This window comes from Macrobrachium rosenbergii, chromosome 22 (assembly GCF_040412425.1).
Source record: "Macrobrachium rosenbergii isolate ZJJX-2024 chromosome 22, ASM4041242v1, whole genome shotgun sequence".
NCBI lineage: Eukaryota > Metazoa > Arthropoda > Malacostraca > Decapoda > Palaemonidae > Macrobrachium > Macrobrachium rosenbergii.
The window spans coordinates 3,826,693-3,849,975 of NC_089762.1; the positions used below are offsets into that span (position 1 = coordinate 3,826,693).

Genomic DNA, 23,283 nt, shown 5'->3' on the forward strand with positions numbered 1-23,283 from the left:
CCACTCTTAGAACACGTTTGTTTATTCATATACCGGAAATAGATGACTTATCCTCTCTCTTACTTGGAAATGAAAATATGTAGTAGCTTATATCAACTTTGAAGAAAGGAATTTTGCAAAGCACTACAAAAGTGCTGCTAGATTCCGTGACACTTAACACAGAAAGCCCAAGTGTTATCAGTTTAAAATAATATTAATACAACCGTCATTATCACACAATATACTGTACAAGTCAAAAATGCGCCGAAGTTTTTTCGGCGAAATCGAGTTTTCTGTACAGCGTATAATCAAGGCCACCGAAAATAATATATCTATCTTTCGGTGGTCTCGGTATAATGCTGTATGAACCGCGGCCCAATCAACTTTAACCACGGCCCGGTGGTGGCCTGGCCTATACTGTTGCCAAAAGCGCCATTATGGCTAACTTCAACCTTAAATAAAATAAAAACTATTAAGGCTAGAGGGCTGCAATTTGGTATGTTTGATGATTGGAGGGTACATGATCAACATACAAATTTGCAGCCCTCTAGCCTCAGTAGTTTTTAAGATCTGAGGGCGGACAGACAAAGGTGGACAGAAAAAAGCGCAGACAAACAAAGTGCGGACGGACGAACAAAGCCGGCACAATAGTTTTCTATTACAGAAAACTAAAAATTAGAACCCTAAACCATGAGGTACTAGGATGATCTCTCTCTCTCTCTCTCTCTCTCTCTCTCTCTCTCTCTCTCTCTCTCTCTCTCTTGAGAACTCAGAATACCCAACGAATGGGACAAAAATGGGATAAACAGGATGTGTAAAACTCAGTCAAGTGTAATGACTGGATAACATTGGACAAAAATGGGAATCTTTTGTTGATGACAGATCCTCCTGTCAGTTTTTAGGGAAGCTTCCCAAGGACATGCATTCGATCAATGAGACTGTGAATACAAATTGCAAAAAATTAGTACCAAACTTACTGTGACCACCCTCCATCCATGGTCAGTCATGGTTAGTCCAACAGCAGGAGAACGCAGCGATGATATAAGTGCTCCCTGAACGCCTTCCGTACATGGTGCCTTGGTGTTAATAACGGCAGCTCCTTCCAACCATCCACTCGATGAAGCTAAGATGAGTAGCTGCTATACCCAAGGTTTTAGGAGCAGCAGAACAATCTACCAGAGAACGATTAAATAAAATCCTTAAGGAACTTATGCCTGTGTCGGTGAGGTCGTTATTCAAACTGAACTGCCGGTAGGCTATGATTTGTAACCGTTCTTGGCTATGCTTCTGGGAAACGAAAACGAGGCATTATCTTGTTGCTCGTTTAAGACAAGGACTTGTTGCGCTATAGGCTGTTGCTTAGTTTGATGCTTACGTCATTTGTTTACTAATTAAACAAGGAAATATGAGATTCAACAAAAAAACTCCGAGTATTCCGAAAAAGTAGGGTGACGAGACAACAGAAAAAATTAGGATTTACTGAGATGATAAAAAAAAGGAAAAAATGGTTTACGTGATAGTAAATCATTTTTTAATAGCCCGTAGTACAAGAAAAAAATATGATTACAGAGTACATTTGATTCTAATAAGGTTAGCACTTCATTTTTTTTTGTTGCCTGTATGTTATGCATTATTCAGTACAAGTTGCACAAATCACTTGAAAATTTTTCTTCGGCGCTGTCGAGTCTTCTCTACAGCCGCTACAGCGTAGAATCAAGGCCACCGAAAATAAAGCTATCTTTCGGTGGTGTCGGTATAATGCTGTATGAGCCGCTGCCCATGAATCTTTAACAACGTCCCGGTGGTGGCCTGGCCTATATCGTTGCCAGAAGCACGATTATGGCTAACTTTAACCTTAAATAAAATAAAATAAAAAAAACATTGAGGCCTGAGGGCTGTAATTTGGTATTTCTGATGATTGGAGGGTGTATGATCAACATACCAATTTGCAGCCCTCAAGCCTCAGTAGTTTTTAAGATCTGAGGGCGGACAGAAAAAAGTGCGAATGGACAGACAAAGCCGGCACAATAGTTTTCTTTTACAGAAAACTGAAAAACTAACACTTTAAAATGGACCCGAATAAATAGACAGAAAGCTCTTCGGATTCATGTAGGCTGTGTAATTCAGACCACCCACATTTTAATTTCATGGACTGAGAAAGAGAGAATGAAAAATATGTGAATATTTCTTAAAATTACAAAAAGATCCTCGAAACTATCAGGCAAGGGCATTAAGGAATTAAAAAGTTAACGACTGACCCGGCCTCCTTTTCCCGAGATGCAACCGAGTTCCGGAGACCTTTCCCTGAAAAAAGCGGGACGCCATATCTTCAAAACTAACCATAGAATTTTCCTGAAAATAATCTCATTATATTTCCCACACCCAAATTACTCCTCGACAGAGTAGTTTAAACTAACCTAACCCACCCTAGCCTAACCTAACCTAGGGGCATGGCAAAAAACCGGGGCTGGTGCAATACTGGCATATACTCAGGAATTTGCGACCCGGGCAAAACCAACCCACATAAATTGTCATCGTCAAATTATCCAACTCTTATGAGGCCTGGCAATACGTAGGCTACACATGCGGAACTTACGCTGTTGCTATTAACGGTAATTAACTAAATCGTGGTCGTTCCCCTTCACCGTAACTGTGATGCAAATTCTTGCTACTCTTAATTCGCTTGGGTGAATGTGACGCAATTTGCCACAGATGATCGCTATGACGGTTACCCAAGTGTAAGACATGACTTTATCCGTGGTTTAATGGTTATGGGTTTCTTATATCGATGCTGAAGTGCAAATATTCATTTGGGCCTCGCTAGATCATTTTAATTTTAATGGTCTGATCAAGGAAATTAAACAGGTCCTTTTTCGAAATGAGGGAAGATCGATTCAGTTCGTCCTTTCTCGCAAGAAGAAATTAGTAAAAGCGATCGAGATTTTGCCCTTTTTTTTTTTTTCTGAACGTGGATATGCCAGCTTCACTGAAGGAAGAGAGACGTTTTTCTCAATGTTTCTTTACTTTTTCCATTTGACTCTCGAAGCCAAGATTGCTACAAAATTCACATTATTATTATTATTATTATTATTATTATTATTATTATTATTATTATTATTATTATTATTCAGAAAATGAAACCTATTCATATGGAACAAGCCCACTAAAGGGGTCATTGACTTGAAATTCAAGCTTCCAAAGAATATATACAATATTATTATTATTATTATTATTATTATTATTATTATTATTATTATTATTATTATTATTCATATGGAACAAGCTCACTAAAGGGGTCATTGACTTGAAATTCAAGCTTCCAAAGAATATAGTCTTAATTAGGAAGAAGTAGAGGAGATAAAGGGAAATACGTTGAATGATGTAAGACTACAATGACATCCACAGGAATTTAATTTATATACTATTACTTTCCTCATAAGAAACAGCTTCGATGGTGTTTCAAACGTTTTTGTAGTACCTTCTCAGATCATATGCTAAAATGTGTCTATTGTCACAATCTTAGATAAATAAATTTGCGTTTGCATAAGTCTAAAAATACTAAGAAATAAATTTCTTCCTGTCTTTAACCAATGAATGATCCCCCGCCCCCTCATCTGAACAGATAGGATCGTAGTTTAACTTATGTATAGACGAAAATAGGAACGAATTTTCTATGTTTTGCGTAACGAGGAGGAAAAAAATCTAGTGTCATCTTAGATATCATTTTTATGAATGTAAGAAATACATGGAAGAAAGGAGTGCATTGCTGTTTTCTGCCCTAAAATGGGAAACAGCAGTATCTGCAAAATTTTCGAAATTGAGGTCGCCACCTATTGGGCTCGTGAAACGCTAATGCAAAAGTTACTGCAGTTTCAGAATGATTCTTCAGTGCTTTATTTAGGGGATCCCATTTGCAGTATCTGCAAAATTTTAGAAATGGAGATATACCATCTATTGGGATCGTGGAACACTAACACACAAGTTACTACAATTTCAGAATGATTCTTCAATGTTTTATTTAGGGGGTCCCATTTGCAGTATCTGCAAAATCAGTAGTAAGGCAAGGGAAAACTGCAGCATCTACCATTTTTCTGTTTTGTGTTTCTGCAGATATTGCAGTCTTCCATTTTAGGGCAGTTTTCTCTAAACAGTTTTCTCTTTTTCATTTCCTATTCAAGCGGAATTACCAGTTATTACTGGTGATTCTATATTAGGCTTGAAACCCAGTACTCGAGAGTAAGAGACATTCATACCGGTCGTGAACCCCATGAAATAAAATTAACTTATCCTCTTTAGGTGGCAGTACCGAGGTCATTTAATGTAATTTAGCTGTCACCCTCCCGTACCTTCAAATTATGGGCCCCTCGAATCTTAAAAGCCCAACAACTTCCTGGTGCCGATCAGTTTGAAGCCGCTAGCCGCGATGACACCGTGGAACCGCTGCTTCTTCTTCTTCTTCTCTCTGATTCCGTTCCTGCAGGTAAGTTTTCCTCAGTTATTCAGTGATATACCTGTTGGTGACCGAAGTTGATTTAGTGCTTTGTTTCTCGTTAATTTATTTACCTGTGTGTCTATCTGATATCATTTTGGGATGTTCAATGTGGCCGACATCGGTAGTGTTCGTTCTGGGGGTTATTTGCTCACTTCAAAGAATGTCTTACTCAGATGATATTTTAATGGGCATGGTAACGAATCATGTATAAATGATAAATTTCAAATTTATATCGGACTGGAAATACATGAATGGTGAATAAATAGGAACGTGAATTGGCAAAATAAAAATCTGAAGTCTGCGTATTGAGAACAATCAAGACGTTCTCAAGAATATTCAACGATCAAGTGAAACCGTCAAGCAGAAATTCTCCCGCCCCCCAAGAAAACGCTTTGTCACTCAAGAACCAGATTTTTGTGCTTCCTTACCTTTGGCGTTTCTTTATAATTAAATAATGCATCGTTAACTAACTTTACTACGGATATGTTTGAGCTTCAGTGAAAGGCAATAATTTTTCTTAATTTCCTCTCCGTCGATGCATCAGGTATTCCTATACTCGGCCTAAATTTCTTTTTTCATGTAATTGCAAGTTCACATTGCATTAAGTGGTCTTTATCAAAGTGGTGTGTTATTTTTTATATGAAAATCAATTCACTGAATACAACGAAAGTCCACAAAATACATTCGTCTTCATTTCAGATAGCAGTTTATGCTTTCGTTCCCGTGACTGGACTTGAAGTATTGCCAAGCGCCCGGTCTGATTCTCCTGAAGGAAGAAATGTCGGCGCTTCGTCCCACCTCATAAGGCTAGAAGACAACTCAAGGAACAGGGAAGGTAAGTTTCTCAAGGACGAAAATATAGCAAGGGGCTTATCAAACGCTTTTAGGCCTAGGCTTGGTTTGAGATGGCTTGGAGACTAAATCAAGTAAATAATTCTGTCCAGCCTGATTCTGCTGGGTGGCCAATTTCATGGGATGTTTCAAACAAACCAAATTCTACTGGGTTCATAATCCCAAGAAACAATACCACATATTATTATTATAGCTCAAATGGTAGGAAAATTGGCGTTGCTATTCCATGGACAATCTCCAAGAATGATTCCAGCAGTCTTAATTTCACAGGATGGATAATGCCCAGGAAGGATTCTGGCAGTCTGAATTCTACAGGATGGATAATGCCCAGGAAGATTTCTGGCAGTCTGAATTCTACAGGATGGATAATGCCCAGGAAGAATTCTAGCAGTCTAAATTCCACAGGATGGATAATACCCAGGAAGGATTCTAGCAGTCTGAATTCTACAGGATGGATAATGCCCAGGAAGGATTCTAGCAGTCTGAATTCTACAGGAAGGACAATGCCCAGGAAGGATTCTAGCAGTCTTAATTCTACAGGATGGATAATGCCCAGGAAGAATTCTAGCAGTCTGAATTCCACAGGATGGATAATGCCCAGGAAGGATTCTAGCAATCTGAATTCCACAGGATGGATAATGCCCAGGAAGGATTCTAGCAATCTTAATTCTACAGGATGGATAATGCCCAGGAAGGATTCTAGCAATCTTAATTCCACAGGATGGATAATGCCTAGGAAGGATTCTAGCAATCTTAATTCTACAGGATGGATAATGCCTAGGAAGGATTCTAGCAATCTGAATTCTACAGGATGGATAATGCCCAGGAAGGATTCTAGCAATCTGAATTCTACAGGATGGATAATGCCCAGGAAGGATTCTAGCAATCTTAATTCCACAGGATGGATAATGCCCAGGAAGGATTCTAGCAGTCTTAATTCCACAGGATGGATAATGCCCAGGAAGGATTCTAGCAGACTTAATTCTACAGGATGGATAATGCCCAAGAAGGATTCTAGCAATCTTAATTCTACAGGATGGATAATGCCCAAGAAGGATTCTAGCAATCTTAATTCTACAGGATGGATAATGCCCAAGAAGGATTCTAGCAATCTTAATTTACAGGATGGATATTGCCCAAGAAGGATTCTAGCAATCTTAATTCTACAGGATGGATAATGCCCAGGAAGGATTTTAGCAATCTTAATTCTACAGGATGGATAATGCCCAGGAAGGATTCTAGCAATCTTAATTCTACAGGATGGATAATGCCCAGGAAGGATTCTAGCAATCTGAATTCTACAGGATGGATAATGCCCAGGAAGGATTCTAGCAATCTTAATTCTACAGGATGGATAATGCCCAGGAAGGATTCTAGCAATCTTAATTCTACAGGATGGATAATGCCCAGGAAGGATTCTAGCAGTCTTAATTCCACAGGATGGATAATGCCCAGGAAGGATTCTAGCAATCTTAATTCTACAGGATGGATAATGCCCAAGAAGGATTCTAGCAATCTTAATTCTACAGGATGGATAATGCCCAGGAAGGATTCTAGCAATCTTAATTCTACAGGATGGATAATGCCCAGGAAGGATTCTAGCAATCTTAATTCTACAGGATGGATAATGCCCAGGAAGGATTCTAGCAATCTTAATTCTACAGGATGGATAATGCCCAGGAAGGATTCTAGCAATCTTAATTCTACAGGATGGATAATGCCCAGGAAGGATTCTAGCAAGGCAAGGCAAAGAAGAAGGATTGTCAAAGAATACACCAACAATGAACGATTATCTTCAACTCCCAGTGAAAATCCAAAAAGTAAGTCTCTCTCTCTCTCTCTCTCTCTCTCTCTCTCTCTCTCTCTCTCTCTCTCTCTCTCTCTCTCTCTCTCTCTCTCTCTCCAGTTTTGAATGAAGACAAATCCACATATCAAGGAACTAGCATACAGGTAAGCAGATATTTACCCTATTTTACCCTTATCAGGTCATTCTGTCTCACGCGGTCCACATTTTAGATGTTAATTCACTTCTAAATTTCGTAATAAGCTACCTGTTTGTATTGTAATTAGCTGGTACCATTAGTGTCCATTTCCTTGTCTCCAGTGGTATTAGTCATGAGTGTTGTAACGTACAGCATTCTTATTCCCTTTAGTGTACTTACGAATCCGAAGCCATCTGTCGTGTGATTTGTTCTCTACAACATTCATTCATTGGTAGCTTTACCTTGTCAACTATGTTTATCCATGGGTAGTTTCCTTTACTCGGAATTACAGCTGTTAGGAGGAGCTAAGCGCCCCCAGGATTCCCTGCCTGCAACGAAACACGTCCACATTTTTTATTGTAAGTGAATTTTGACTTTTATATATTTTATATATCCACTTCGTATTCTTTGCTAGGCAGGCTAATGGTTTATGTTTTTTTAGTCTGATTTCTTGTTTGTACAATCCGGAGTTAGTTTGGTTATTTGTCAGTTGTAAGTTGTGGTCATTATATAAGATTAATGCGTTATGATATTCTCCTTTCATTTCTTATTGTGTATTGGAACAAGCTCTAAACACTGCTGTCAGTGAGGTGTGTGACTTAAGATCTCAGTTCTGGTTGATTGTAAAGACGCATCATTGCTCTTTAATTTCCTTCTGCTCGGCGTGCACGGTTACCAGTTTGCCCCGAGGCCCTTGTTATTAGGGCCCTTCCATAACGATCAAAGGATCATGCGACAGTCTTACGTAAGTATATCATATTGTTGCTGAGGTGAGGGCTCTCTGCCGTATTGGATGCCTCGCTTTTGTGTGGTTTTACTTTACAGAAGTGTTTAGTTTTTTTCTGTCCGCACTTTTTTTCCACCTTCAGATCTTAAAAGTACTGAAAACTATGTTGATCATCCACCCTCCAATCATCAAACATAGCCAGCCCTGTAGCCTAAGTAGTTTTTATTTGATTTAAGGTTGTCAGCCATAATCGTGCTTCTGGCAACGACATAGGATAGGCAAACCATTGGGCCAGAAGTTTCATGGGCCGCGGTTTATACAGCATTATACCAAAACACCGAAAGATAGATCTATTTTCGGTGGCCTTGATTATACACTGTAGCGGCTGTACAGAAAACTCGATTGCACCGAAGAAATTGGCGCATTGTTTACTTGTTTTTTTTATACCAATAATATTGTCGAGAAAATCATTTTCAAAGATGGAGTTCAGAAAAATTTATTTGTGTTCAGTTGTTTATTATACCAAATGTCTGGATGTTTTCAGATTGTCATGTTGTATGTCTATGTATTATTTATGTTTACGTATTTTATTTTGAAATTGTAAAGGAAATGCGATTACCTTGATACTCCTCTTAGTATTTATAACTAGCAATTATCCCTTCTTATCGTTGTTGGAAAGTTCATACGCCCACCAGTCTTTCTTTATGCTTTTTTTGACAGGAAGCAGGCAGAGACGGTAGGGTGAAAGGGGGAGTATCCGTGTTCCTTTGGAGGTTGTCATTATATTAAGACCCAAAGGGATCTATCGGAAGAATTTGCGACCTTTTTATTGTGATAGTTTGTTATTGTGTTAATTTTACCGTAACTGTAATATGTGTAATTTGGATTAACCTTTAGTTTAACGTAAGTTGTTTATTGCTAGACAGCCCACGGTGATTCAGTTGTTGTGATTCAGTTGTTGTTTATTAGTAATTTAATTAATTTGATGTGTTAAATGGTTTCTTGTATTAAATTGTTAAATTTTACATAGTGATTGATTCGAGAGCCCTTTCCTTTTGTGTGAATCAGAAAGGCCAGTACCGAATTAGGTACGCATTATGCTTGGGTAGGAAGAAGGTGATCTGCAACAGATCTATTGTTCCCTAAACTAAGGGTGTTCGAGTTTTTTTAGGAACATTCAATTGAGTGTAGTATCAATAATATAGTGAAATTATACCTTCCTTGTTTCTTCCTATGTTGCATCATAGAGTTTTTCCTCTCGTCAGATACGAGCAAATAAGCACATTTATAGATGTTTTTTTTTTCTAAAGGTAATTAATGATAGCGAGAATTGAAATACTGAATATTTTCCATCTTGACTCTCATATCTCAGAAGTATACATACTTTTGCTGAAAATGTTCTCAAGTGCCATAACAAATAAGCAACAAGTAAATTTTTATAGCTTCAAGATAAACAGTAATCTTAAATCAGTCTGAAAATCGGCATCATTCCATATAGATTTCTAGCCACTCATTGCAGTGCAAGACGAGAAACTGATACAGGAATAGCTAGCTATTGTTTTTCTGAATTATCTCAACAAGACAAGTAATCGCTTCAGCAATAACCATGATATCATATGTTTAAACCTACGAGGTACGTACGTCCCCGGATTTTTTTACCAGATGAATTTTTTCCAAATCCCATTTTCCAGGTGTTGGGTGTGGAAGGCATCTTGTGAGAGCAGGGACCTCCTTTCAGATTCAAACGAAAAATTATCCCCAATCTTACCCTCGTTGGTACAGAGGTTGCTACTGGTTATTCAAGGTGAGCAAATCGAACCTTTCACTCTTTTGTCTTGCTTGCCAGCGTTTGCAGTTCGGTCAGGATAGATAGAGGTTCTTCTTACACAAGCAGAGTCTACATCAGGGGTTTTAAGCCTGGTCTGCCAGGGGGTAGGCCTACGCGCTCCTCGGCTGACTAGGCTAGTTGATGAAAAACAATTCCAGCCATTTCATTAACTTCCTTTGCAGCTGATGTAATAATATTTTGTACATTATTTTGATGCTCAGTACCATAACCTTGAAAATTTACTGCATAGCCATAGGTAAGTCTATTTTTTATGGAATTCTTTGTGTTTACAGAATCATTAGTTATGTCAGGAGAGTTATGTACTTACTTCCCTTCAGTACATTACTTGCAAATATACACAATGGAATGTTTTCCACTTTATACAAAGTGAAGGGGGTACATTACTGACATTAAAAATATCTGAAAGGGTACGTGGGGAAAAAAAAATGTTGAAAACCCCTGGTCTGTATCTTTCAGCTATTTACAGAAATTCTGGTTTCTTTGGCACTGCTGGCTGAGGTTTTAGAATGGAGTCGTTTTTAATAAGTATCTGTGTTTCTCTGATTTACATGTAATCTGGAACAGGTACAGAACCAGCCTCATATCAGAAGGCCGAAAATAAGGAACCTTCATGGGTTTAGGGGCTTGTGTTGCTTGCAGGTAATAAGAGCATGTAATTTTACTTTCCAGTTTTAGAGTAAGGGTTGAACATTGCTTTTCATGTATCGGCTATATATGTATGAACAGTGTACTTTATAATTTCATGTAGTTATTCCTTGTACCAACCATTTTGCGAAAGCTGATACACGAACAATACAATATTCAACTCTTACTCTCCAATTGAAAAGGAAAATTACATTCTCTAATATCTTGCCAGAGATATAAGCCCCTTACTCCAGAGCCCTTTATTTTTTGCCTTTTCATTTGAGGCTGGTCGTTGTCCCAGATTGCAGCTGAATCTGAGAACCATGGGCCTTGGTACTTTTCAAAGTCCGTCACAAAAACCTCAATCAGCACAGCCATAGGAACCAAAGGTGTTGTAAGTAACAAAAAGATGTTATAGACGCTGTAGGCAGGATATTTCATCGACTGAGAATCTCTAATCTCTCCAAAATTGTCAAAGTTTGCAAACCTGCATATGCATATGTCAGTACACCAAGAGCGTGACTGAGCGGAACTCTTACCATGATCAAGAGCTTGTGATCACTGACTGCATAAAGTCCAATACTGCGAGTTTTGGCATCCTTGCCTCAACAGTGGCTTAAGTTTCCTATGAACGCTATCGGTGAAGAAAGAAAGTTTTCCTAGATGCTGTCAAGTTGTCTTGGTTTCCAGGCCACCACGGAAGACACCGAGTTCCAGCTGAGCTGCCGTGACTTCCAGCTTCCCTCCTGCAAGAAGGGATCTATCCGAAAGAGGAGGCGCTGCTATGCAACGAACTTCCTTTTGCTGCGGGACCACTCGGGGAAAGTCATTGAAAGGTGAGGCTGCTGTTGCAATTAGAATGCGCCTGGACCTTAGACGTGAAAGATGTTCAAACTTTAAACGTTTCTTCAATAACCAATGTAATGTGTTAATGTGATGTCGTCAGTGTTAGGTTCCAGTGGTCAATATCACTTTTCGGGTTGGAATATGTATTGGTAATAATGACTATTTTATGATTAAGCCTAAATAGCAGCATATAGCATTGCTGCAGTCTGTCACAGTGGTTGTAGAGATGATGATACGTGTGTTAGTTTATTGATTCTATTGATTTCTTAAGACTCATTCTGAGAAGTGACATATTATTTACCTTGTATTCCTTTCAACGAAGAACAGGTGAACTCAGATTCAAATTATTTTTGTGATAAGCTATTTTTTTTCCTGCCAAACATCTGCTTTGTTAAAGGCTCTTAATAAATTCATGGCCTTTTGGCCTGTTTTTGAAGAACGTGATGATATGCATTGTACCTTAATAATAATAATAATAATAATAATAATAATAATAATAATAATAATAATAATAATAATAATAATAATAATAATAAGAAGAAGAAGAAGAAGAAGAAGAAAAAGAGTTCCCCTGATTTCAAAAAGAACCCATAAATTAAGCTATTAATCAGAGCCGAGGGTCGAAGTGTGTCTTCCATCTTCATTCATTCATGATTATGTATCAATGGCGGTGTCATCCCCAGAAGAGATTTCTGTAATTGATAATATTAATCCGCTTGTATCTGTTTGTATTGTGCGTACTTACTCTCTGTGTCTACAATGTGATGGGTGGTCCCTTGCAATCAATCCACCCACTCATAGACATCCTCTCTCTGTCCCCTCCCCGCCATCTCACATCATCTTTGAAAGTTATCGTTTCTTAGTCACATCATTATTGTCACTGAAGCCGAGACATTCGTTCTCATAATCGAATCAGTAACTATTATGGCCTGGTATTCACCGTCAAAGTCATAATATGTACTATCATAGTCGTACTATTGACGATCAGAGTCTGAACGTTTACCGAGAACTCTAGATAATTTTTTTTCGTGGGTTTTCATTATGTGGTATGCTATACTATGACAACTATTTCAGCTTATAAAGTCTCTATATCTGGTCCGCAGTTGGGAAAGTTAAAGTTAAAGTCCTCCTGGGCCTCTGTAGGCTCACACGGCGGGCGCTGATCTCCTGTTTCTTAGGCCGATAGCCAGTGGGGGACAGACAGGTCCCAGTGCCTATGACACGTAGTACATAACTCTGTTAATAAAGTTCATCTGAACAGTCTATGGAGGTAGTTTCCCTTTAGGCTAAAGGTTAAAGTTAAAGTCCTCCTGGGCCTCTGAAGGCTCACAGGGCAGGCGCTGATCTCCTGTTTCTTAGGCCGACAGCCAGTAGGGGACAGGTCCCAATGCGTATGATACGTAGTACATAACTCTGTTGATATATATTTCATCTGAACAGTCTGGCTACGTTTAATTTACAGTTACCAGAGTATAGAGGTGGTTTCCATTTATAAAAGATCGAAAACGATACTCAGATAAAGCCAGATGTCTTGCAGATCTACTGCTCTCTTGTGATGAAACTACAAAGAGATCTGTAGTGTATTTCTTATAATCAAAGAAATTTAGTCGTGAATGGAAATCAAACTGGGTCCGTAGTTTCCCTTTATAAAAGACCGAAAACGATACTCAGATAAAGCCAGGTGACTTGCAGATCTACTGCTTTCTTATAAAATTGTGATGAAACTACAAGGAAATTTGTAGTATATTTGTTATACGCGAAGAAATGTAGTCATGAATGGAAATCAAACTGAGCCGTTTTGGCTCGGACTCGAATGAGAAAAGATAAAAAAGTAAAACTTGAATTCACTGAATGGTAACCTCTTTGATAACGATCACCACAAAAGTCTCCTCTCTCGCACCAGGTATCGGGAAAGCGCGGGTCCGAAAGATGTGACAATTGAGGGAAGCACTTTGGCTCTGACTCTGCGCTTGCGCGCTGAGTCTTCTGGATTCCAGTGCTCCGTCCGCGCTGTTCCAATAAGTGAGTTCATTCTGGAAGTAACAGGGGTCTAATCCGTGAGTGTATTTGTGCGATTTTTAAATGTTTCTTTACATAAAGCAAAGGGAAATTGATGTTCCTATTTTTTTTATCGTTTTAATCTTTTATTTCTTTTTTCAGAGCAAGAAATCAATACGACAGGCTTAGCTACGTGTGGTTCGTATTGACTTCACAGTGTAGCAAAGATTATTGATAAAAACTTAGTTTGAATATATGAAATATTGAACATATATCTATATTTGGTATGCTTATTAGAGATAATGTGTTGTTCTTATACTCATGTCTTGATAAATGTGTTTCTTATCCTCTCGTTCAATACTTGTCCCAGACTGTCGAATCTATAAAATATTGAATGTTTACTTATATCTTGGTATTTAATATATTTTATGAGAGTTTTCTGTTAAAGGAAACTGTTGCGCCGGCTTTGTCTGCACGTCCGCACTTTTCCTGTCCGCACTTCTAACCCTCAGATCTTAAAAACTACTGAGGCCAGAGGGCTGCAAATCGGTATATTGATCATCCACCCTCCAATCATCAAACATACCAAATTGTAGCCCTCTAGCCTCCTCAGTAGTTTTATTTGATTTAACGTTAAAGTTAGCCATAATCATGCTCCTAGCAACGATATAGGATAAGCCACCACCGGGCCATGGTTTCGTGGGTCGCGGTTCACACAGCATTATACAGAGGCCACCGAAAGATAGATCTATTTTCGGTGGCCTTGATTATACGCTGTAACGGCTGTACAGAAAGCTCGTTTGCTCCGAAGAAACTTCGGTGCATTTTTTACTTGTTTCGGATCTCGATCAATGTGTTTCTTATCTTCTTCTCCATTATAATTTGTCCTCAGAATTCGCTTGCGGGGCAGGACCTCCTGCGCACGAGCGCATCGTGGGAGGGCTTATCTCCGCACCCGGTCGCTGGCCATGGGTAGGGGGACTCGTGCCCGTGGGAACGACCAAAGTCTTCTGCGGCGCCTCCCTCATACACTCCAGCTGGGCTGTCACGGCTGCGCACTGCGCTGCTCTGTGAGTTTTCAGTGTATATTTTCCCCTCTCTTGTCTAGTCATCTGTTTTTGTTGAACAAACTGAAAGGATTAGAAAATTCATAGGCTTTTATGGTTCTTGTTTAGATATCGCCTCACGTGATGGACAATTGTTATATATGTTACAGTAAGACTGTGAAACCGGGGACTTCACGAAATCCCCTGAAATTTTCAGGGAATTCGTGAAGTCACCAGTTCACTTAGGGACATTGGATCCCCGAGGGACTGGTACTAAACAAGGCAAAACCGTGCAGATGAATCGTTGTTTCGCCGCGTTTAGTACTAGCCACCTCGGCGATCAAATGTCCCCAAGTACATTTGATCCCCGAGGGACTAGTACTAAACAGTGAAACAGTGATTCATCTACACTGTTTCGCCATGTTTAGTACTAGCCCTCGGGGATCAAATGTCCCCAAGTACATTTGATCCCCGAGGGGTAGTACTAAACACAGCGAAAAGTGATTCATCTGCACTGTTTCACCGTGTTTAGTACTAGCCCCTCGGGGATCAAATGTCCCTAAGGAATTGGTGATTTCACGAATTCCCTGAAAATTTCAGGGATTTCGTGAAATCCCTGGTTTCATAATCTTACTGTAACATATATATTTGATATTTGATAGATCATAGTAGTTTTATAGGATCTTATGGTAATCTACGAAAACAAAAGGGCAAAACGCTTCTTTGCCACTGAATTCTTTTCATCAAGTTGAGTTTTGGTTTTGAATGTGGTAACTCAGAAAGCTAACGTGAGAGAAAAAAGGCATATGAATTACGACTATTTCAACAATTGTGATCTAATTTTCTCCTACCAGCATTTTGGGTCTTTACACAATTTGAAACTTGTATTGGTCAGGTGAAAATAATGAGGACATAGATGAAATAATTGCTGCCTCTTCTATAGAATCATGTTCTTTGACTTATTTTGTCTTTACTGTAGTTAGTTCTGCTTAATGTCTGAAACTTTATTCTGACCATCATCTCCCCAGTGCGTAATATTTTGCGTTATCGACTGGGTTAAATAACCAATGAATTGTGTAATTCATGAACCCTCCCCAACCTCTTTTCAGATCCTCCTCCTCCTCCTCCTCCTCTGTGCCACAAGTGCTTTACAATCTCTGTTCTGTATGTAAAACTTGTCATTGGGCCGTTGAGATGGAGGAATAATTCCTCCTGCTGCTGTGACTGTCAGCTTGGAGACAATTTCATTTTGCTCTGCTGCCAATCTTTGTCATTCTTTCTCTGCGCGTAAATGCTATGATTCCTGCAACTTTTCCTCCTTTGAGGCTGCGTCCACACGATCGATGTGACGTCAGGACCGGAGAAACAGCGGGCAAAGTCAGAACTTTGTAAAGCCGCTGTTTCTCGATCGTGCGGACGCAGCCTGAGAGACTCAGTCATCATTTATACCAGGCTTAGGTCCCATCTCTATCCCTTCTTCTTTCTCTCTTTTGCCCCAGGTTTGAATTAGATAAAAGGCATGTGTTGGTATGTACCATCAGTCTTTGCGTTAGACAGAGCAGAAGAATTGGAATGGTTGAAATTCTTCCTTGAAGTTACTGAACTTCACTGAGCAACTGGGTCTAAACGTTCAGGTATATTCTCAAGAACAGAGGCAATAAATGAAGAAAGAGTACTTCAAGATAGAGTATGTAGGGCACAGAATGGTTAGAATATGTAACAAGAGATATGGAGGGTTAAGTCATGAGCTATGTCACGAATTGTAGAAAAGATAAACTGGAGAAGAGGTCACCAAAAGGTGTAAAAGCGTAGGCAAGTAAACAGAGTCCATAGAAACATTACTTGAATTGAGGAGGAAAGCAAATTGAAGAAAACACTTTATACCATTTGTGTCTGTTTCTATGATGTTCAAGAGCATTAACAAAGACTCACCAATGACGTGCAGATTATGATCATAAAATGAACAGTTAAGATCGCCTTACATACGTTAGACTCATAACTGAGATCACGCATTTTATTTCCAGCATAAAGTCTGAGGAAGCTGATGTTGATATCATCCTTGGAGCATTCGACTTAGATCGACCAACGCCTTTTCAGCAGAGACGGAGGGTAAGTGAAATTACGATGCCGTGATAGAAAAGCTTTAGAATAGCCGTGAAGACAGGAAGTGTTCTGAAAGCGCTTGTAGAGGTTTCAATGCTGTTGAAATAACCAAAAGTCAAGATAACTTACTGTCGACAAATATTTTTTTATTAGAACATTGAAACTTGCAGTCGTGATATATTCTGAAACGCCTAATGATTTTTACTGTTGAACGGCATGGTCATTTATACTCATTTGTGAAGATTTGTTGAATGTTGAAGAGAGAAGAAAGGCAGAGCTGGGTGATGCAGAAATGGAAGGGAAGAGTGAAAGTTTGAGGATGTTTGGGGATGTGACTGAGCAATTAAGAGGTTGAGTGAAGAGTGGAAAGTCTCGACGAGTTGACTGGATTACAAGAGAGATAATATAGTGCATTGGTGGTAATGTAACTGAGTTGACTAGGGTATATAAGATCCTTTAGATGAGAGGAAGGTTTCAGACTAATGGGTGAGAGGACTAATAATTTTCATATAGTGTGAAGGGAAGGTTACAAAGATGATATATTTAGTATATCAGGAAAAGTATCTGATAGGATTCTAGAGAGTAAGTTAGAGATAGAAGAAGCGTTAATGAGATGAGGTGTAGGTGTTGACAAGTAAGAAGAAGAGTCGATCAAGGGTTTATTATGTAACAGCTATGTGAGAAGCTTGAATTGAAAGGAGAACATTCGTGTGTGGCATTCATGACCCATGAAAGATTTTTAGTGCTGAATGGAAGTATTTTTACGCAGATTGCTGCTCTGCACATCCACGAAGACTTCGACAACCTGACTCTGAACAACGATATTGCTTTACTGCACTTGGCGTATCCTGTGACTGTCGATGACAAGTAAGAACTTCTGCTTGCGTTATTATTTAAATTGAGAAAAGGAACCCAGAGCAATGTCACTTCTTATTGGATCAACCTAGAACTGTAGTGCCGTCAGTGCACCTTGCGAGGTGCACTGTAGGCATTACTTAAGGTTCTTTGCAGCGTCCCTTCGACCCCTAGCTGTAACCCCTTTCATTCCTTTTACTGTACCTCTTCCATCTTACGTTACACCCTCTTCTAACAATGTTTCATAGTGCAACTGCTTTGAGGTTTTTTTCCTGTTACACCTTTTTAAACCTCTTACTCTCAGTTTTCCTTTCAGCGCTGAATGACGTCATAGGTCCCAGCGCCTGGGCTTCGACCTAAATTGTATATTCTATCTGTGTATTCTAACCAAGAATTGCTTTATAATTGTTTTGTTTACCTGATTGTTCGGCCTAAATTGTATATTCTATCTGTATATTCTAACCAAGAATTGCTTTATAATTGTTTAGTTTACCTGATTGTTTTCCACACTTTACCCACATTATCTTTGACCTTTGCTGTAGAAGGATCTTGATCTTTCTTTTGCTCACTCGAAGCATTGGTCGCTGGCATGATGTTTACTGTCATGGCACCCTGCTCGAATGTCAGGAGTCAAGCCTCGCCTGGGGGGCTGAAACATCACTGGCTCTGTTATCAAGATCAGTTACTGCCGCAGTATGGGGCGGAGGAGCGGGAGTGTGGGAGGGGCGGGTTGTGGGGGGGGTGGTGGCTGGCTGGGGGAATCTGGCTGACGTTCGCCTGAGCAACTTAAGTCGTTGGATTGAAACCAAGCAACTTTAGTTTTAACTAAAACAGCAGTCATTTACCGTGTGTCTTCTTCAGGCTTTGCTTATATCAAATGCACATATAGGCCTATGCACGCGTGCAAGCATGTTTTTATAATATATATATATATATATATATATATATATATATATATATATATATATATATATATATATATATATATATATATATATATATATATATATATATATATATATATATATATATATATATATATATATATATATATATATATATTCTTCCACATTCAGGGTTGCTTTCTTTAATGTTTATACGTACACACACACACACACACACACACACACACACACAATCCATATCAATTCAAGGCGCAGTTTAATATACACGTATATTTCACTAAGATGGACATTTGGCGCGCCGACACATCATTTCCCTTATCTGTAAATAATCTTTAACCTTCGACCATTCCAGGGTACGCCCCATCTGCCTACCGTCGCCGAACCCAGTGCCCGAAGGCGAGAGAGCCACTGTGGCAGGCTGGGGCCTTCTCCAGGAAGGTAAGGTTATGGTTTCGCTTTGCTATCTGCTTTTATTTCATTATGGTTTGCAGTTAGTTTTCTTTTCAGCTAACTGAATGGAATACAAGTAATGTATATACACTGATAAGTGGGTATGCTTGCTACTTTTTCAGCTAAATGAATGGAATCAAAGTCATTGTCTGCAGACTGGATTTATGTTTGTTAGTGACTGCGAGGTCTATGAGGGTGGGTTTCACATTGGGTACGATTGCTGTGGTATGGAAGTGAAGAGCACAAATCTATCTGATTATGAATCTTAAATATGATGCGGAAACCACTTAAATTCGCGTGTGAAATTGATAGTGACATATATTACATTATAATGAGTCGAATTGTGCATACATTTATTCATACATTCACACACGCACGCACACATATATATATGTATATATATATATATATATATATATATATATATATATATATATATATATATATACATGCAGATATACTTACACACGTCTATATATATATATATATATATATATATATATATATATATATATATATATATTGATGTAAGTAAGTATACATGTATGTACAGAATGTACATATGTACGTACACTCTACGCATACTTGCATCCAATTATCTGTAAATAAAAGGTCTGAATCACAGGATTACCTTTAATTTTGGTATCTCGATCTTTTCTCATCCTGTGATTTGAACAACTCGTAAGAATCTTCCAAAACGGCAGAGACTGCGCCTCGTAAAACACATTTTCACGTCAATCAAGAGATATTTACTCAATTTGACCGAAAAACATTTTACAAAAATACGATTACCCACTTTGCATAACTGAAGACAAAGACATCGCTTTGAATATCACTTGGCTGATCGCGTAAGTGGTTTCTTGGGAGTTTCAAGTGTTCCCCAATCTTCACTTATATATTGTCCTGTGGTTCTACCGTTAAGTATAAGTAGTCACGCTCAAGTGCAGGAACCGATTGAGAATTTTTTGGAGAGACCCTATCTATTTACTCCCTGGTGAAATTCCTTCAGTTGCTCAATACCTGTATTGGTACAGTCAAGGTATAGGTATAGCTTTAGGCGTTGAATTCGTCACAACAGCCTGCATCATCCCCGTAGGAGGGTAGTGCCGTCAGTGTGCCTCATGCGGTACACTGTAGGCATTACTCAAGGTTCTTTGCAGTCCCTTCGGCCCCTGGCTGCAACCCCTTTCATTCCTTTTACTTGTACCTCCGTTCATATTCTCTTTCTTCCATCTTGCTATCCAACCTCTCCTAACTATTGTTTCATAGTGCAACTGCTTTGAGGTTTTCCTCCTGTTACACCTTTCAGACCTTTTTACTGCCAATTTCCATTTCAGCGCTGAATGACCTCATAGGTCCCAGCGGTATAAATTCTATATTTTTATCTATCTACAGCCTGCATGTATGCAAATAAGCAAGTCTTCATAAATACAATTTTGTTTAGGGACGCAAGAAATCACAACGAAGCATTAGACTTTTTCCTGTAAAAGTTCTCTGCAGCTGTGTAAAGAAAAATTTCCACGTCAGTTCTAGATGGACGACCGTCATCTGTCCTGTACGAGGCCGATGTAGAGACAGCTCCCCACAGCTCCTGCAAGGGAATCTACGGCGAGAAATTGTCCTCTTCCATGCTCTGTGCTGGCGGGGGCCTCGTAGATGCCTGCAAGGTGAGCAAGATAGGATCCAGAGGAATAATGAGGCGCTGTATAGAACTGTGCTTTTTGGCTCTAAAACTGTACACTTTTTTCAGAACGAAATGACTAAACTCGTTTTCTCAGTTCTTCTTCTTCTTTCTTCTTCTTCTTCTTCTTCTTCTTCTTCTTCTTCTTCTTCTTCTTCTTCTTCTTCTTATTATTATTATTATTATTATTATTATTATTATTACTGCAGTGCGTGCAGAGGGGTCAGTGAATAAAGACTATGAAGAACGATTACGTTCTTTTAGGATGAAGATAAGATAAGATCCTTATCCTAAAAGAACGTTATTATTATTATTATTATTATTATTATTATTATTATTATTATTATTATTATTATTATTATTATTATTGTTGTTGTTGTTGTTGTTGTTTATTATTATTATTAGTTCCTGAACTGATATTTATCAAATAATGTAAGTTTACCTAAACAATTCTAATTAGCAGTATGTTCATTGTGAGGATAATTGAAACAAAACTGACATTATCTCCTGCAATTAGCACGTACTTGAACATAGAGCTCTTCTTGAGCAGAGAACTGAGAGATTTTAGTAAATTGGAAATAAATCCTTTCTCGTCATTTGCAGGGTGACAGCGGAGGAGGCTTGATGTGGCTGGGACCCAGTGAAAAATGGGAAATTTTGGGAGTGGTATCATGGGGGCATGGATGTGGTCGGCCTGGGTTCCCAGGTGTCTATGCATCTGTTCGAAGTAAGAGTCGGTGTATATCAGTGGTTGATCTTTTATTATTATTATTATTATTATTATTATTATTATTATTATTATTATTAATTAGAAGATGAACTCTATTCATATTGAACAAGCCCACCACAGGGGCCACTGACTTGAAATTCAAGCTTCCAAAGAATATGGTGTCATTAGAAAGTAAGGCAAGGTAACTGGAAATACAGAAAGAAGAGATCTCACTTATTAAAAAAAAATAAATTAATAAATAGATAAAAATATATGAAAACGTCGCTTCCAATAAAATAAGATAAATATCATCTAAAATATAACATTTCCTTTTTATTTTAAACATCCTTTATCTAAATTTACTCTTGCCTTATCTAGACGAATTAAGATAGAGTTTAACAGTCAGCAAGTACAAGAATGAATGGGTGGCATTTTCCCAGAGGTGTAACCGAGTACCGGGTCCTTTCCTTGAAAAAAGCTGGACGCCATATCTTAAAAACTAAACATAGAATTTTCTTGAAAATAATCTAATTACGTTTCCCACACTCAAATTACTATTGGAATCCTTAACTAAAACTAACCTAACCTAACCTAGGGGTATGGGAAAAAAAAACCGGGCTGGTGCAATACTAGTATACAGTACATCTCGGGAATATGTGAACGGGTCTTCAAGGAATGTAATCACTGATATATTTTACGTGTAGTTTAGAAGCTACTTCGTCTTTTGAATTACACGTTTTAGAACTACTTTTAGTTTCAGAGTTGTTGATTAAAGTTCCTTTTTTTTCTTTGTCTCTTAGAATTCGTACCCTGGATAAAATCCTTTATCGACAAATCAAACTGTGATTTCTCTACTGTGCCTAATTCTGAACCATCACTTACAACAACAACCGGGCCAACAACATCAGCCTCAACATCTCTCAGCCAACTGCCCAAGAAATGTCGTAAGTAAAGTAAACATAATCCTACAGTAAACCGAAATCTTTTAGAGGACTAACATAGTAGGAATAGAAAACCACCAAATAAAATAGCTACAGGGCAGTGAACTCAGACTCGTCACGTCTCGTGAGCTTAGTTCCGAGAGCTTTGACTGGGCCAGAGATTTGGGTATACTGTAATTTCAGTTGTACCAATACTGAGAACCCTGAACGCACCATGGAAGAGGTAAGTCTTCCAAAAAACTCAGAAGCCAAGATTCTGAGATTATTGCTCTTATACAAATGATGAATAGATTTCAATCTGGCAGTGAAACGAAGTGGGTGGCTCTAACTTCAAGATACATAGGCTTTATTTGGTTTTACTTGTATCTGAGCCATGCATGCTCCCCCAACTATATGTATCTTACTGCTGTACTCATGCTCCTTGAAATGGCAGTTATTGGCAGCGTCTTAATTTTGCACTGTGATTTTTATTGCCAATAAAATCCTGACACTCAGAGACTGAAAGCAACAAAAAGTCCCCAAATACCACCCTGTATAAAACTAGGAACCAGAATATTATTCATTGTGAAAGCAGGAAAAATAATTCCCTGAACAACACTGTGTACGATCCATGAAAAGCATATGTCCTATGACACTGCTGAGGGGCAAGAGGAGAATAGGTCACAGAACACTACCCTTCAAAACACCAGTGGTACTAAACCTAGCAAGAATTGGGTGTGAAGTTATGGATAGGATACCTCTTCAAAATGTTGTAGATCATATATCTGTCAGTCTAAACAGTGCAAGTATGACGCAAAATAGACTTTGGTACCTTGAGTTAGAAATTCACCTGTGTGACCTGAACTTCTTTTCTGGGTTATGAAGTTATTCTGCTTCATAACCCAGAAAGAAACCTCAGGTTACATTGGTGAATTTCTAACTCAAGGTAACAAAGTCTATTTTGCGTCATACTTGCAGTGTTAAGACTGACAAATATGTGATCTGCAACATTTTGAAGAGATATCCTACCCACATGTTCAAACCCTATTCTTGATAGGCCTAGTACCACTGGTGTTTTGAAGGGTAGTGTTTTGGAACCTATTTTCCTCTTGTTCCTCAGTAGTGTCATAGGACATTTGCTTTCCATGGCAATTCTTCGAAGACACTCGTCTGCAGGCGCCAGAAGAAGGAAAAATCCTAATTTTTAGTGAAACCACTAGCTATATTACATTCCTTATCAGTTTACACTTACTCAGGTACCCTCT

At 38.6% G+C, this 23,283-nt stretch overlaps 3 protein-coding genes across 4 annotated transcripts in view; 2 read left to right on the top strand and 1 right to left on the bottom strand.

The window, feature by feature from the left end:
* The window catches only part of DEF8 (differentially expressed in FDCP 8 homolog), an 84,135-nt gene extending 82,896 nt beyond the window's left edge, over nucleotides 1-1,239 (bottom strand). Inside the window, exon 1 of one of the 2 annotated variants that reach the window (XR_010856645.1) lies at nucleotides 957-1,226. The gene's annotated coding sequence lies outside the window, so the exon portion shown is untranslated. Of the gene's footprint in view, nucleotides 1-956 lie in introns of both variants that reach the window. The other variant, XM_067124144.1, reaches the window with a different exon arrangement.
* A 4,542-nt stretch (nucleotides 1,240-5,781) lies between these two features.
* On the top strand, nucleotides 5,782-6,501 carry LOC136850342 (uncharacterized). The gene has a single exon (XM_067123965.1). The coding sequence runs from the start codon at nucleotides 5,782-5,784 to the stop codon at nucleotides 6,499-6,501; it is 720 nt and encodes a 239-aa protein (XP_066980066.1).
* The window catches only part of LOC136850343 (transmembrane protease serine 9-like), a 31,829-nt gene continuing 15,046 nt past the window's right edge, over nucleotides 6,501-23,283 (top strand). The window contains exons 1-12 of the mRNA XM_067123966.1: nucleotides 6,501-7,143; nucleotides 9,724-9,836; nucleotides 11,196-11,341; nucleotides 13,255-13,373; nucleotides 13,512-13,547; nucleotides 14,242-14,419; nucleotides 16,420-16,504; nucleotides 17,268-17,365; nucleotides 18,611-18,696; nucleotides 20,236-20,375; nucleotides 20,993-21,116; nucleotides 21,899-22,042. Coding sequence (XP_066980067.1) covers nucleotides 6,501-7,143; nucleotides 9,724-9,836; nucleotides 11,196-11,341; nucleotides 13,255-13,373; nucleotides 13,512-13,547; nucleotides 14,242-14,419; nucleotides 16,420-16,504; nucleotides 17,268-17,365; nucleotides 18,611-18,696; nucleotides 20,236-20,375; nucleotides 20,993-21,116; nucleotides 21,899-22,042 — 1,912 coding nt within the window. The remainder of the gene's footprint in view (nucleotides 7,144-9,723; nucleotides 9,837-11,195; nucleotides 11,342-13,254; nucleotides 13,374-13,511; nucleotides 13,548-14,241; nucleotides 14,420-16,419; nucleotides 16,505-17,267; nucleotides 17,366-18,610; nucleotides 18,697-20,235; nucleotides 20,376-20,992; nucleotides 21,117-21,898; nucleotides 22,043-23,283) is intronic.

What these genes read in the sequence shown, in the direction of transcription:
- LOC136850342 (XM_067123965.1), top strand. Translation starts at nt 5,782, where the DNA reads ATGCCCAGGAAGGATTCTAGCAGTCTGAATTCTACAGGAAGGACAATG.